A 16,040-nucleotide genomic window follows, 5' to 3' on the forward strand; every position below is an offset into this window, starting at 1 on the left:
AACGTTAGGTGTTAGTAGCTATAGTGAGGATTATGCTAGGTTAAACATTTATACAAAAGATGTATTAAAATGATCTTCATATCGTACTCACGGGAGATCTTATCGGAACAAGATTGCCGTCATCGCCGACATAGAATTGTGGTTGAGTAGCTTGCCGCAATCCTTGATAGCCATGTTCGAGTTCAGTGTATGACATTACACAGCTAACTTGTTGAAAAAAATTGATTTTTCGTGTTACTTTAAAAGGGTTCTGAGTTTCTATATGCAAACATTAGCTTATAAATTTCGTATTTGTTTTAATTTAAAATTAAAAACAAAATATTTAAAGATCGATGAACTAGTCACCGTAATTTTGATAATTGTCATAAAATTGACAGACAACAAATAACAGCTGACAAAATGTAAAATATCACCAAAGGCTTGAGACACAATCACTTTTCGACAGGCGTCACCCACTAACTAACATACGAATTTAAAATGAAGGGAATCTCTGATAGATAGAGAGAAATTCAAGGAAATTAATATACTTACCTTTCCCTCGCAATATATTTATGAAAATACGCACAATGTTAATACTCGGAACAAACGCAGGCTGCAATTTCCCCGTACTAGACTACCTAAAGTTAGTAACTCTTTTTTGGGAAAAGGGATACTCTTCTTTAATAAAATCCCAGAGGCTCTTTTATCTCTGCCTTTTCATAAATTTAAGAAATGTATTCCTATATCCTGCCACACGATAATGAAACCTTTGGTTTAATTTGAGAAGACTACTGAGTAATGCGCGTCATCCATTTTTTCCATTGCTTGTTTCGGGAATGACGTAGTAATAGTTGAACATGTGGGTATCAATTATGCTGCATAGTTATCGAGTTGGAAATGCTATGCGGTGAATTTTTATTTGGTGATTGAGGTTTTCTTCTCATAGGAATCGGTTGATTTACTTTGAGCACTCAGGATCTATGTACAGAAAATAATGTCCTTTAGTTGAGATATGAAGTTGATTTAGATGATTTGGCAATATATAAATAATTAAAAAGATAATACCTTATTGCAAGAACAATAGGCACTCTCAAAACTATAACTACCTAATAGAATTGTTACCTACAAATTATGAGCCAATGCGAATAATGCTATAGTATTCGCAAAGGTCTAGATCTAGTAATTAATATATGTTATAAAGACTACCTAATGTTTATCAAACGATATTAATGTTAGGAAATAAAAAAACTATCATATTTCTTTGTTTGCAATTTTTGTGCAGTTATATTATAAGACTTGTATTCTAGAACCTTGATCAAATTAAAACTTTATTTCAAGAGCTATAAAACCATTTTTTGTGTATGAAGATTGTCAAATTTGACAGCGCTCAAGACAAGATTGTGATTTAAAATACAAATTAGAATATGGACCTATGGGCTATGGGTTAAACTTTCGTCCCACGACTCGCTTCACCGCTTGTCAGACGTTACAAATCTTGCGTTCATAATTTGTGCTCTGCTTGAATATATTCAATAGTCTATCGACTATAGCTGCTTTCTAACTCATCTGTGGCTTGCATTAATTTTTTTTAATAATATGAAACTTTGTAGTTTGTAACTTTGTAAATAAAGAACTGGATTTAGGATTAAGGTTTATTCCCATAATCAATAAAAAATAATGTATATCATTTGTGAAGCAATGTCTAAATGTACAGTAGAAGGTTTTTGGAAATCCACTCATATTTTAATTAGAAAACCTCATGTAATAAATAAAAGGTTATGGGGCTGTAAAATTTTAATAAACATGGAATATAATACAAATTTGTCAAATTCTTACTTTTATCAGTCATTGGAAGACTTAAAGATTAACAACAGCTGTGCTGTTAAACAGTTCTATGAAAGACTAATGATTACGTTGGGTCAATTAAACCTTAAAAATAAATTAGAAACAAACTTAAACTCAACTTTAGAATGTTTAGTTATAGAACTATTACCCAAAAATTATGATGAAAACCATGCATTTCAATTTATTGTAATAGATAAAGAAAAGGTAACAGTAACATTTTGTGACATCACTGTATCTGATAATAACCAGAACTTATGCCCCAATTTCACATATTGCTTCTCATATAAAGCTAATAAATTGATATTAAAAGCATTTTCAGGTAAGGGTACTGTACTGTTTGGGTACTTTCCTTAAACTTCAGCCAAATTATAACAAACATTTTACAATTGTTTTATAGAAGTTATTGATTGATTCCAGAAAATTCTAAATCTATATCATGGCTAAAAGAATGTGTTTTTCCTCAATTTAACAAATGGGCTGAAGAACCTGAGTTGGATTTACATAAATCCATTTGTAAAGACTCTTTGAGTTTGATTTCCAGTGATAAATTTTATGATAAATACAATGAATTAAAAATTAAATATGGAAAAGAACTTGTAAAGGTTAGTCAAGACAATTTATTGTGTTTAAAATGGGTTTGTATTTTCTAAATATTTCTTTTACACAGATATGGCCTGAGTGTACAGACCCTTCTAAATTTGTGTATGAAGACATATCTATAGCCACATACTTACTGTTGCTGTGGGGTAATACACCAAATACAACATTTGTAGATGTCGGTTGTGGCAATGGATTGTTAGTTTACATCTTAACAATGGAAGGTGGTATAGGTCTTGGTGTAGATGTCAGGAAGAGAGGTATCTGGGATATGTATCCTAATAATATAAAATTAGAGGTGTGTATTATAAATAATAGTTAAGGTTTACCATCACCATTTTCATTAAGGAAATAGCATTACTACCACATGAAAAGAAATACTGTTGTATTAATTTAACTATTTGTCATTTATTATATTTTGTAGTATTTGTTTAAATTCTGTATATTTTTTTAGGAAAAAACAATAACACCAGCTAATATTAAGGATTTATCTAAATATGAGTGGATAATTGGAAATCATTCAGATGAACTTACCCCTTGGATTCCGGTTATTGCCGCCCAAGGCTATAATAATAAATTTTTCCTACTTCCTTGTTGTGCATTTAACCTAAATGGAACAAAATACAAGAGACGAGACTCATCAAAAAGTCAATATGGTGACTATTTAGAATATATTAAATCTCTTTGTGAAGATTTTGGTTTTGATGTAAAACTAGACAGGTTGAAAATTCCTAGTACAAAACGCATATGCCTTGTAAGTGAAAAGAGGGCATATCAAGAAGAAGAATATGAAAAGTATTGCAATTTTATTCAAGAGACATTGAACACAGCACTGAGGATAAACAGTAATTTAAATTTTAAAGCAAGGGAAAAAGTTGAAAAGGTTAGAAATTGTACACAAGTTGATAAAGATATCTTGGAATGGATTGTTCAATGTATTGCAAAATATTTAATACAAGGTTGTGAGCTTGAAAAATCTTGGTCTTCTGGAAAAGAAGTAGAAATTGCTGAGGTTATTAATCTTATTCCGGAAAATATATTAAAAAACCTTAAATCTGAGTGTGGAGGCTTGCAAACTCTTCTAAGAAATAATCATCATATATTCAAAGTAATTAAAGGAAAAGTTCAGTTAAGATACCCAAAAACTATAGAGGAAGTTAAAAAAACTATGAAGCATAAAAATAAAACCTTTAAAGTGCAAGTTAAGCAGTGTTGGTTCTATGACAATCACCCACAAGGCTGTCCATTGTCTGATGACAATTGTAGTTTTTTACATTTTGTAAAATAAAAACAAAACAATAAAAAATATAAAAAATTTATTTATCATTTAAATAATATTTTTTACTATAGCCCTCTTTATAAAAAAAACACCCCTTTAATAATATATTAACAATTACATATATTTTAGGATTATCATCACAATATTAATAGTAGCTTATGCTTATTCCTATACATCAATTTTGAAAAACTTATTCAGTTCAATCAAGTTCTTTTCGTCAACTAACTTAGCAGCATCATGTTCACCCATGTAAGAGCAAACCATTCTAAGGGTTGTCCAAATTGCAGAAGAACTGTTGTCAACTGAAGAATTACTAGGATATATATCCCTGGCTTTATATTGTTGGTTGAGTGCTACTAAAAAATGTTCAGCTGCTTCTCTGTGAGCCTTCAAATTCATGCAAGTGATGCCTACATTATACCTTGCCCTAATAAAACCTGGCTCTAAATTTAAAGCTTGTTGATAGGCATCAACTGCTTCTTCTGATCTGTCACTGTTAGCAAGAGTAGCCCCCAGTCTGTTCCACAGTTTGGCGTTGTCTGGTGTAACCATTATAGCAGTTTTAAAACAGTCTACAGCTTTATCATATTGTTGGTTGGCATTAAATATTACTCCCATAGCACTTTGAACATCGGGATCAATTTGTGTAGGGTTTAATTGGGCTGCTTTCAAGTATTGGGACATTATATAGGCTTCCAATTGCTTCAAATTCATTTCCTCTGGTTTAACATCTTGTGGACACAAATCACTATATTTAGGACTACCTCTTAACCATTTAGATAATTCTAAATATGCAAATTTAGGCATATTTTCATTGGTGTACGCTGCAGCAAGAGTAATGTAAGCTTCTAATTGACGGGGATCAATACTGAGGGATTTCTTAAGAGCAGTAATTGCTAAAGGATCCTGTTCATTTTCAGCTTGAGTTGTGCCTAGTAGAAACCATGCTTCTGCAGAATCTGGCTGTTGCTGGGCTGCAGCCTCAAAACATAATACTGCTCCAGGTACATCACCCATTTTTAATCTTTCTTTTCCCAACTCCAAGGCATTTTTATTCTCTAACATAGCATTTCCTTCTGTAAACATGTACTCTGCTGGTATACCATATGCAATTTCAGATTCCCAATAATCATTAACATCACTAAGTTTTTCCCATTCATCTTTATATTTTTCAGCCATTTCTTCAACTAAAGTATCTTTTTTTAAACCACTTTGTTCAGAATGATTTTCACCAATATTAAGTTCACCAGCACTCATACGTTTCATAAAAGACATAAACTGGTTATATGCTAATTCACTATCCTCATTGACACTATCTACATACTCTTGGGCTTTACTTTGTACATCAGTATTTTTAAGTTCTGATTCATTTATGTATTGTATCTGCATATTAGTGTTTCTTTGAGGCAGTTGTAATGAGTTATGTTGCATAGGCATTGTTCTCATCATACTAGGACCGGGAATCACTGCTGATGGTCCAGGTAGCCATGGGAAGTTTACATTTGAAGATAATTGGTTAACTTTTGGTACAGAGGAGGCTTTATTTACCTTTTCAACATCATGGATGTTATTTAGTAAAGCAGTCATATTGAATGTTTGAGGTATTTCAGAGTTTTTGGCCATAAACTCATTGACAAATCGATCAGCTTGTGACATGGAATGGCTTGCATCGCGACTTACAATATTAGACAATTGGACTAAAGAATTGTTTCCTCCACAATCACCACCTACTAATTTATTAAGAGACATATTCAATTTCAGTAAAAACCACACGTAAGGTGTTATGAACACAAAAGTTTCAAACCTATATCTAAAGGTCACTGCGAAGTTCAATGTTTACGACGTTAAGGAAAATATTACAATATATTAATTCACTATGTGATATTAATATTTGATTTCACACCTATATATATGATACAAAATTGGAGTAATGATTTAATAATTTTTGGAGTTGTTTTAAATTTTTTATTCACAATTTATTATTTATCCAATTTTATTTTATTAATCACAGCTATCTAAAGAATAAAGATTGTGAAGTGATTTTAAAGTTTAATGCTGTGCTAAGTGCTTTAATTAAATGATCAATGGTACACCACAGAATATACATAATATCTAATATACAAAAAGTATTAATTTAAACCTGCTCTTGGGCCTATTAATATTGACAAAACAACAACACCGGTTGTGTTAAATCGTTTATATAAATCAAATTGTAATTTTTGATTTTGCATTTATGTCTTATTTTAAATAGACTGGGTGTTTTGAGCTATATACAGAGCTAAATCTGACTCTCGTACGTTAAAAATGTTTTGGATTTTAACTTGCAGAGAAATTAGTTCACGCTGTCTCGTTTATGAATCTCTCCTTAGTTCCTTAGTCCTTACCTATACTTGTGCTCTATGATATAAAACAGCTTTGGCCTAAAGGTCTAGATACCAGGCCATAAACTCCAAAAAAAAAAAATATAAAACAGCTGATTATGGGAATGCTAGTTGACACTTGAGTTTGACAATCGACCAACTCAATTCTGTAGAATTTCCAGTGTTTTGAAAAGTTTAATTTTGTAGATTTTACTCTTTTGTACATATTTTAGGTGTAGGCCTAGAGTTTAAAACTTTTTAACTATAATTTATTAAATAAACCCTATGTACATAATGTCGCTCTACAAAGACTTGAATTAGAAAATTATTTTGCACATTAAGGTTATGTAATAAAAGTTTATTACTCAATTTTTTAAATTAAACTTTGAAATAATCGTATGTGTACTGCATAGTCATGATGGCACAAAATAGCCAAGAAAAAAATACTTTAGACCACAAGGAAGATAAAGAAGCTGAAGCTGACTCTGAAACTAACATTGAGGAGGTTCTTGAGGATAGTTGGTTGGTAAGTAAATATTATATAAAAAATATATCACACGAATATTTTATATATATATTTTACTTATAATAGATTATTTGGCGTAAGTTAATGAATGTTAATGTTTTTTTGGTATAATTAATGAAAATATATACTAGTAATAATAGACATAATATATCATATCTATAAACCACTAAGTTTTGACTAAAGAATAAACTTAAGCATTTTTATAAATTTACTGTTCTTTCATAGATACGGGATTGTGAAGTATACAGTGATGAATATGATGAATGCACAAGCTTTAAAGGAAGGTTTCACCAATATTTTATATATGGTGAGACCCTGGACTGCAATCAGTGGAAAAGAGATTGTGACAACTGCTACAAATGGGTGGATAGTAAAGATGTCAAAGCTGGAGTAAGTTTTATATATGTAACAAATAGTTCATAGCCTTTGTCTGTAGATTTATAATAGAAATAAACTGCAACATAGTTACGTTACATCAGTATGGAAAGAAGCAGACATTTTTTTGTGCCGTTGTTAAGATACTGGGAAGGTACAGAGCTTCTCAGTACTACTAACATTGTATGTTTATTTATGAGAATCCTGCACAAATTATTTAATTAGACATTAATAATTTGTGAAGAATTTGTTTGTATGAGATAAATTTACTTACAGGAAGCAGTCATAATTAGTGAAAAGAATCGAAGAATGGATAGATTAAGAGCTCACTATAGGAATGATATTTGGAAAAAGCGTGATTTACCGCCAGATGACTGGTCAGCCCCATTACCTGAGTGGATGGTCAAAAGGGATGAGAATACATATTTAGCACAAAAAGCTAAAGAAATTAGAGAAGGAACTGAAACTGTTGAAAAAGAAAGCACATGTTCAATAATGTAGTCAAAAAGTGTAGTAGATGCGTTCTATTTCTTTTCTGCAGATTGATAAGATTTTTACCTCTATCAAAAAAGACATTTTAAGTTTTGCCAAAAAGATTGGCAATATAACAGTGTTAACAAGTTACCTCTTTAGTGTGTTAGAACATTAGGTAAATGTAAGTTGTTTTGTTATATATTAGATTAAATAGCCAATTACAGTGATTTATTAAGACATTGTTTTTTTTTAATTAAGGGCTACAGTAAGTATTAAATACTTACTGTACTTAACTGTATCTAATTTTAGGTATACATATTTGGTATAGCATTTAAATAAAATATATGAATTTCACTCTAAAACATTTAATTTACATGGTTATAAGTAAGCAATGTACAAAAATCACTCAAACATACTGTTTTAACAACTATTTGAAATCTGAATTCAAAAGTATATATATTGATGAGTTTATATATATAGTAGGATACAAGTAGTTTTTACGATTATCACAATGTTATAAATAATAAATTTGTGATAATACTAAAATCTAAAAGATAGTAGATGCCTTTAAAAATTATCACACCCATTCGATAATTACGCAAACAATTGATTGGAAAAACTTTTTCTGACCCAGCAACGAAGTTATCAGTACATGATAAGACCAACTATAATTACAAATAGGATTGTTTTATCTGTTTACTTGAACGGTTGTCTCGTTCTTGTTTATTAGTAGTTTTAAGAATTACACCGATGAATCGAGTCCTCTGTCGTACTCTTTGGAACGTAAAGTTGAATCTACGTGTCCCAATGGCTCGAAACGCGTCCTACCTTATTGAAGATCCAAAGTATTCCTTTCTGAAGGATTTGGGCTTGGAGAAGACCAACGTCGGTGTGTTCAATGGTAAATGGCAAGCCAATGGAAAGGTAAGGCATACATTTTATTTCATACGTACTTATTGTATTCGTTTTAACTATTGCTGGTCACCGGAAGAATTGGAAAATTTTACGAGTTTGAATGTAGAATGTGTCATCTAAAGTTAATGTATCGTAGCTTTAGCTTCGGACTAGGGAAATTTTAATTTTGTAAAATACAATGGTCGTTAACATAACCTTGATATTGAATAAATTATAAAATAGTTTGACTTATCTGATAAGTATTAACATTATTTATTCGGTTCGATAGGTGATAGGCACATTAGAAATATATATTTTTGTTAACCTACTTTAAGTGCCTACCAGAGGGCTTAATCAAGATGCCTTAACAGTAGAGTATGTAGAAAGTACTAGAAAGTCGAAAACTAAATTTGTATGAAAATTTTTCGAAAAATTGTGTACAAACAAAATTTATTAGAGAAGCTATTTATTTTAATTAAATAAAAGACATACAACGATATATATACACATTCTAGGTAATACAATCATTCAGTCCGGCTAACGGAAAAGTTATAGCTGAGATCCAGGGCGCTAGTTCAGCAGACTACGAGTCATGTGCGAAGGCGGCTGAGGATGCCTGGCACACGTGGGCGGAGCTCCCGGCGCCAGCAAGGGGCGAAGTCGTCAGACAAATTGGTGATGCTTTGAGGGAAAAACTTCAGCCGCTTGGACAGCTTGTGTCTTTGGAAATGGGTAATCTTTTTAATAATAAGGTCCTTAAAGATGTTTTAACAATAGATGTCGTGCCGCAATTACTTTTCACGTAGGTATTGTATTACAGCGTTGATTATGTATTTACAATTATATACCTTACAGTCCAATTATCTACTTTTCAAATTAATAACTTCGTTTATTTTGCTACCAAACTCAACGTTTTATCGGTTATTGCCTTATTTAATACATATATACTTAGGTACGTACTTATTTACATAACAGTTTTAAGTATCTGGGTTAACACACTAAAATTGCATAACGATATCAGTATACAAATATCGCGGATAAATTCATACAAATTATTACGTTTTCTACCTATTTGATATAAATGAAAAAGTTTTTAATTCATTATTATTTTGTTAAATTTACATTAGACTTCGTTTCCGTGTCAATGTATTTTGCATCATAAGTATTTTTTTCTTACTTTGCACGAGTTACGTAACCTAACATTAAGTTAATATGTTTTGGTTAATAATTAGAAGCGCAAACCAAACGTTAGCAATCATGGCACACTTGAAGCCAAAGTAAGCTCCTTAGTTTTTCCCACACTCATTATTTGTAATATAACTAATAACATTAACATAAACTCGTTTTCGATAATGACCAATAGGTCGACTACACTTATATTGAAGTGTCCCTTAGATTTAAGAATCCTTAAATAAGCCAAGTTAGTTTTTTTGTTAATCCAGCGTCGCAACCCCACTACCCCTAATTTTATGTTAGTACTCATGTTTTAAACGATTAAAGCTAGTTGACACCCAGCTTCAAACAAATAGTTTCATTTAACATACATTTGGACATCCCTCCACCGCCACCGAAGTTAACTCACGTAACAACATATTCTAGGTAAAATTCTTCCCGAGGCCATTGGTGAAGTTGTGGAATACATCCACGTATGTGACCTGGCGCTCGGTCTATCCCGGACACTACCAGGAACAATGTTCCCGTCAGAAAGGCCTGGGCACGTATTGATTGAGAAGTGGAACCCACTGGGTGCTATTGGAATCATCACAGCTTTTAATTTCCCCGTCGCGGTGTTTGGATGGAATAGCGCGATCGCTATGGTGAGAAACTTCTTTCGTTATTTATTTATAATTCTAGAACAACGTGTATGCATAAAATTATACAAGAAAATATGACATTAAAAATTTTACACACATACACACATCAATTATATTAGAACATAAGCAAGCTAGAAAGGGAAAAAAGTTAAACAAGCAACCAAAAAGGCAATAAAAACTAAATAAATAAAAAATAAATTAATAATGGTAACTAAAGTAAATAAAAGCTTATTAAGAGCATGATAAACAAAGTTACGGTAATTTGGAAGACTGTTGTAAAATATATCAATATAGGCATCAAGTTGTAAGAGCGAGATAGCCTTTTCACTGGACCATTAAAAGTAGCAGATAAGCAAGCTGATTCCGGCCGAGCTATACTCGCCAAAACAGCCCGAGCTGAGCTGTAAAGGCCCTTAAGGCCAAAAGCGAGATTCCATTAGAAAAAAAGCCGTAGGTACGTATAGAAGATTTTTAGTTACTAACTCTAGGATCACAAAGAAAGTAAAGTTTTGTATGAAGGTTAGTATGAGTATTAAAGCCGCTAAAACCTTTTAGGTGTGGGCCTCATTTCTTTTTCGTGATCTTTTCGTTTTATTATTTAGTATTAGTATTTTATGCAAAATAGTTTATTGAAATCTCAAATGCCGAATTGTAAATTTAAATGCCACGTGTTTTTATTATCGAAGAAATAAATTTAATTTAATATTTGTATTAATTTTCGACACCTTTAATATGTTAATGACGCATTATATTCCTAACATATCTTCCTTTTTCCCTGCCTCTAAGTCTTGGATTTTTTTAGATTTGTATAAATATGAACAAGACTTAAAAAGCAGTTTGCCAAAGAAGTTTCACTTATAAGGATTCGCATATAAGGATTATTAGTTTTAAGCGACTGATTTTTGTGTATTAAATAGTTTGGACTACGGTAGCGAAAACATTCGTAATGTTTTTATCCTTTTTATAGGTTTGTGGTGATGTCAGTGTCTGGAAGCCATCAGAAACGACCCCACTAATCTCAGTGGCTGTCACAAAGATTGTGGAAAGTGTTTTGGTGAAGAACAATATTCCTGCCGCTGTTGCTTCACTCTGTGTGGGAGGGAAGGATATTGGTGAACAACTGGTGAAGGATCCTAGAATGAAGCTGGTCTCGTTTACCGGCAGCACGGCTGTGGGACAACAAGTGAGTATTTTATAAAAAAAATCGGTTGGCTGTAAAGTCGGTTTACTGACGATAGTTGAACGTGACAACGTCATAAGAAAATACTGATGGAATGGTTGCATTCTCCAAAAGAAAATTTTAATTTTATTTCTTAGATATTTTGTGTGGATATAGAGAAGGAACTAATTCGAAATCACAATTGAATTGATCAAGTTACATTTATTTGTACGCATAAATACAATTATCTCAATTTTTGTGTGCAAGCGAGAGCGCGGAACGAGTGCTCTCGCTTGCACTTCAAGCCTTAATGGAACGCCTCAGAGCGAGGTAACGCTGCGTGAGTCATGTTTTTTCGTGCGTGCAGCCGGCTCCATCGAATTATAAGACGTTGTCACGTCAAAATGTGTTCATTATTTAAAAATTAAGCTTATGTGCCCATATAAGTATTTTATATTTTGAATTATACGAATACATATTATATTAAGATATTTTAAAATAATAGTCAAATTATATTTCCTATTCAAATGACACTACGGAAGTGGTGTGTTGTTTAGTGTCTTTAAAATGTTTTTGTATTACTAAATATTAAACCCACTACTATATTTCTGAACCAATTTGACTTCCGGTAAAAGAAGTACCAATTTGTAAAATAAAAAATACATAACATTGAACAGTGCAAAACCTTATCGAAATTTCCAGAATAAGTATTTCATATGAAAACTTTATTAGGTGGGAGTCGAAGTACAAAAACGTTTCGGGCGACATCTATTGGAGCTGGGCGGCAACAATGCGATCATCGTTAACTCAGACGCGAATCTTGATTTGTTGTTGAACGCAGCGTTGTTTGCATGTGCAGGCACAGCTGGCCAGAGGTGCACAACTACTAGGCGATTACTTATTCATAAAAAAGTAAGTTATTTATGTAACATATTAGGTACTATATCTTAATAAGCTAATTAAAGAACACAAAACTGAAAATTAGGCATAATATAAAATAAAAATATTGAAACATATTTTGATCTATAACTTCACTTGCTTAAAAATAAAATATATTTAACTAGTCTCAGTAAATAAACACTTTAATGTTTGAATTGAATACTGAGCTGTAAATACAACTATTATATGTATACAGAGAACTATTTAGTCTAAAAATTAAAAAAAAAATCGTTTTCGAATTAAAAAAATATATTGGAGGAAACAGAATCGTCGTGGGATTTAAACTCGCAACAGAGATAAATTACCTTTTTGATTTTGGAAAACCCTTTTACGTGATCATAGATAGACAGTAATCATCTTAAATAAAATTTTAGTCATGAACAAATATAAAATATATTGTATAGGTATAATCTTTGTGAATAAATAAAATGACGCGTATTAACTGAGCGTAATGTGAGTACGCATTAACGCCTGTTACAAATTTTACCTACTGAAAATAGAAATAGGACTTCAAATCATAAAGTAAACCTTATTAAAATAAATAACATTGACAGGTGTACAACGAAGTAGTGACAAAATTGAAGAAGGCATTCTCTGGCGTTGTTAGCAAAATCGGTGATCCGCTACTCAGTGAAACGCTCATTGGTCCGCTGCACACTCCCGCGGCGGTTGAAGCGTACAAAAAAACTGTCGAAGAGGTCAAGAAACAAGGCGGTACTATTGAATTTGGAGGAAAGGTATGTTATTTCACTCAATGTAATCATGCGTATTAATAAACCAGGCTTTCGATGTTAATATTATTTTGGCCTCAATCGGATAAAACAAACCATTTGATTTTTATAATAGTGGTTTGTTATGCAATAATTGCGTTTAGCAAATAATTTTGTAGATTACGCTACAAGATAATTTTATTCTCCTTTTTCAAAATGTAGTTTTTACTGAAGGACTTAAATGTCTAAAGTTAATCAAGTGTGTTGTATGGCAATATGTATGTCATAGTATCTATTAAAAACTACTATGCAATTCCGAAACCGACATTTTGGGTTTTTGTCATCTTCCATATTATGCAAAATGATATTACGAATCCTTCTTTCTGTAATTGTGATATTCGTGAACTACAAAATATAATGATTTATCGATTTCAGATAATAGAACGTGATGGATATTTCGTGGAACCCACCATCGTATCTGGTCTTCCACATGACTCTCCATTGGTGAAGACCGAGTGCTTCGCTCCTATCGTTTACTGTCTAGAGATTCCCGACCTTGACACTGGTATCAAGTACAATAATGAAGTAGAACAGGGACTTTCTTCAAGTCTTTTCACTGAGAATTTAGCGGATATTTTCAAGGTAAGTTAATATTTTTAAGGCAATATTTATTATTTAGCTTTATTCCGCTTGATAACATAGATGCAAACTAAGTCTATGGCTATCACCGCTTTTTTAAAAATGAAATTGAATAGAGTGATGAACTACTTTATTTAATACTTTTTTTTTTTCGTTTCCAGTGGATGGGGCCTCACGGATCCGACTGTGGAATAGTAAATGTAAACATTCCCACAAATGGCGCTGAAGTCGGAGGCGCCTTTGGAGGTGAAAAGGCAACTGGAGGCGGACGGGAATGTGGTTCTGACAGTTGGAAGAATTACATGAGACGGTCAACTGTCACTATCAATTACTCAGGGACAATCAAACTGGCACAGAACATCAAATTCGGCGATGAGTAGATATCATTCCAAAAATTAAAAAAATCGTTTGTTAGTTCTCTGTCTAAACGCATCAAGCATTTTATCCATCTATCAGGTAACTAAGGTATGAAGACTGATAATTAATAAAACATTTCATGATTAAATTATCCTTTAATAAATTTGTAATAAAATTGTTTAATTTTAATGTGTTGACCCACAAACTTTTATTGAAAGGATGCGAAAAAAACTTATAGTACAGTAAAATACAAGTCAAATAAAGCAATAAGTTAATGCAGAAAGCAAGAATAAAAATTGCCTATCTCTTTAAGAGACAATGTCTTGCAAATTAGGCTTGCGGTCCATTTTGTATATAGTTCATTTGTATAACTTATAAGGAAGTCATGTGAACACTAAGAATGGTGCAGCCTCCATAGATCTACTGCAATATCTTTACTTTGTTGTTTATGGAACTTGTATGAAGATTTTAAGTTATAACGGAGTTCTGCTATTACACTCCCTTTTGCTCCCCATTCTTTGATCCTTTTCTGTATGTGAGACCTGAAATTAAATAATTTGTGTTTGATTGAGTATGGGTCAGACAAATATTGTCGGCTTCCTATCATTTGCATATCTCTTTTATCTGTTTATTAAATATATTCCATTAAAATAATTATTTAACTGTACCCCATAAGACAGGCAAATTTACCAATTTATACAAAACATGAATCAAATTAGCTATACTTTAATTTTTATATCCAATTTCTTATTTATATCCAAATAAAACTACAGAAACAGATCAATGATATTTTGCTTACCTACAACCATAGAAAGTTTATTATCATACCTTGTAGTCGACTTATGTAAAGAATAAACACTATCACAGCTTAAATCTAAGCCCATTTTAAGAAACTTCATATCAATTCCTGCATTGTTCTTTGTGCCAAATGGAGGATTCATAACAACTGTGTCAAAATAATTTTCACACCTGAAAATATTTAAAATTACAAATAGGATATAATATTGCATATAAATTAGTTCTGATAATTAGATTCAATTAAATTAACTGTTCAAAAAAACAAATACAAAACTTACCTGTACATTTCAGGGCAAAGGAAATTACATTGAATAATATCTATATTGTCAACTTCTGTACATTCAATGTTTTCTTTTAAAATATCAAGGGATTCTCCATCAATATCTACTGCTGTAACTGTCCCTGCACCCAATAAGGATGCCCCACATGATAACATACCAGGGCCACAACCAGCATCTAAAACTAACTTACTTTCTAATGCTTCAAACTGTGTCTGAAAAGTGATTAAGCTTCTATTTATATATAATAATTGTGTAAATACAATTTTAAAAATATAAGAGACCAAAAATAAATAGTAAATATCCTGAATAATTAGAGAAGGAAAGAAAAATACATGATATTTCTTTAAATTACTTACCTGCATAGTGTAAAGGGCCACTGCAGCAATATGAGCAGGAGTTTCATACTGTTCATATTCAACTTTGGGCTTAGTAAAGCCAGATATTTCCCCCAAATGGCCCTCCAAAACTTTTAATTTCATGGTAGCACTCATTATTTATCAAAACGGGGTAGAACAGGTAATATTTGATTTCCAAAAGAAGAGTCCTGAGAAACGAAATAGCCACAAGATGTCGCGTTAGCGTGTTGTAGTGCTGCCCTGTGGCTTGTGTTTACTATATTCGCTTCTGGTAACTGTGGGTATCCCTAAAAAAATTTTTTATTAGTTTGAGGCCATGAAGGTTTGTATTCAATATTTGCTTATTAATAAACTTACGGCAGTCGCAGAAAGTGGTGGTATAGAGCACATAGGCAGCTGGCTGACAGGATTTGACTGGGTCAGGGAAATAGTGGTTGCAGTTAGTGGGGCAACAGCTCCTTGCTTGAGGAGCATCTGCTTTTTTAATTGCAATTCTTCTAAAATCTTCCTGTTTGTTAACTCTTAAAAAATAAATTAGCTGTTTTAATCTGGATAATCCAAGTTTTGATTTGTTACTAATATAAAAACTAACCTCTTTGTGCATTAGGCTGAGGAAACGCCATCTAATAAAGCAATAGGAATTTTTTGAACAGTATTA

At 32.0% G+C, this 16,040-nt stretch overlaps 6 protein-coding genes across 17 annotated transcripts in view; 3 read left to right on the forward strand and 3 right to left on the reverse strand.

Moving 5' to 3' along the window:
* The window catches only part of LOC125054352 (inositol hexakisphosphate and diphosphoinositol-pentakisphosphate kinase), a 34,005-nt gene extending 33,633 nt beyond the window's left edge, over window positions 1–372 (reverse strand). For 4 of the 11 annotated variants that reach the window (XM_047656188.1, XM_047656187.1, XM_047656184.1 and 1 more), the window contains exon 1: window positions 92–199. Coding sequence is in view for 1 of the 11 variants with exons in the window: in XM_047656186.1 (XP_047512142.1) it covers window positions 92–196 (105 nt within the window). In the remaining 10 variants the exon portion in view is untranslated. Of the gene's footprint in view, window positions 1–91 lie in introns of all 11 variants that reach the window. The other 7 variants (XR_007117701.1, XM_047656185.1, XM_047656182.1 and 4 more) reach the window with 5 other exon arrangements.
* Window positions 373–2,432: 2,060 nt separating this feature from the next.
* LOC125054355 (probable tRNA (uracil-O(2)-)-methyltransferase) lies at window positions 2,433–3,753 on the forward strand. The gene is made up of 2 exons (XM_047656195.1): window positions 2,433–2,719; window positions 2,876–3,753. Exons 1-2 carry the CDS (start codon window positions 2,456–2,458, stop codon window positions 3,707–3,709), a joined length of 1,098 nt encoding a protein of 365 aa, XP_047512151.1. The 5' UTR covers window positions 2,433–2,455; the 3' UTR covers window positions 3,710–3,753.
* Window positions 3,754–3,795: 42 nt separating this feature from the next.
* LOC125054354 (peroxisomal targeting signal 1 receptor) lies at window positions 3,796–5,798 on the reverse strand. Its single transcript, XM_047656194.1, has one exon. It carries the CDS (start codon window positions 5,447–5,449, stop codon window positions 3,869–3,871), a length of 1,581 nt encoding a protein of 526 aa, XP_047512150.1. The 5' UTR covers window positions 5,450–5,798; the 3' UTR covers window positions 3,796–3,868.
* Window positions 5,799–6,186: 388 nt separating this feature from the next.
* On the forward strand, window positions 6,187–7,672 carry LOC125054359 (UPF0545 protein C22orf39 homolog). The gene is made up of 3 exons (XM_047656199.1): window positions 6,187–6,586; window positions 6,812–6,976; window positions 7,238–7,672. Exons 1-3 carry the CDS (start codon window positions 6,476–6,478, stop codon window positions 7,460–7,462), a joined length of 501 nt encoding a protein of 166 aa, XP_047512155.1. The 5' UTR covers window positions 6,187–6,475; the 3' UTR covers window positions 7,463–7,672.
* A 447-nt stretch (window positions 7,673–8,119) lies between these two features.
* On the forward strand, window positions 8,120–14,126 carry LOC125054353 (putative aldehyde dehydrogenase family 7 member A1 homolog). Its single transcript, XM_047656193.1, has 8 exons — window positions 8,120–8,359; window positions 8,845–9,061; window positions 9,929–10,146; window positions 11,111–11,326; window positions 12,035–12,214; window positions 12,796–12,978; window positions 13,387–13,593; window positions 13,752–14,126. Exons 1-8 carry the CDS (start codon window positions 8,186–8,188, stop codon window positions 13,968–13,970), a joined length of 1,614 nt encoding a protein of 537 aa, XP_047512149.1. The 5' UTR covers window positions 8,120–8,185; the 3' UTR covers window positions 13,971–14,126.
* A 25-nt stretch (window positions 14,127–14,151) lies between these two features.
* Window positions 14,152–15,660, reverse strand: LOC125054356 (rRNA N6-adenosine-methyltransferase Mettl5). Of its 2 annotated transcripts, none has more exons than XM_047656196.1 (4): window positions 15,383–15,660; window positions 15,024–15,238; window positions 14,776–14,916; window positions 14,152–14,489 (listed from the first exon to the last, which is right to left on the reverse strand). In XM_047656196.1, the coding sequence occupies exons 1-4, from the start codon at window positions 15,515–15,517 to the stop codon at window positions 14,342–14,344; spliced, it is 639 nt and encodes a 212-aa protein (XP_047512152.1). In that variant the 5' UTR covers window positions 15,518–15,660; the 3' UTR covers window positions 14,152–14,341. The 2 variants fall into 2 exon arrangements, with proteins under 2 accessions (XP_047512152.1, XP_047512153.1); XM_047656197.1 differs by having other exon boundaries at window positions 14,372–14,489; window positions 14,747–14,916.
* Between the last annotated feature and the right edge of the window lie 380 nt (window positions 15,661–16,040).

Source organism: Pieris napi, chromosome 12 (genome assembly GCF_905475465.1).
Source record: "Pieris napi chromosome 12, ilPieNapi1.2, whole genome shotgun sequence".
NCBI classification, from domain to species: Eukaryota; Metazoa; Arthropoda; class Insecta; order Lepidoptera; family Pieridae; genus Pieris; species Pieris napi.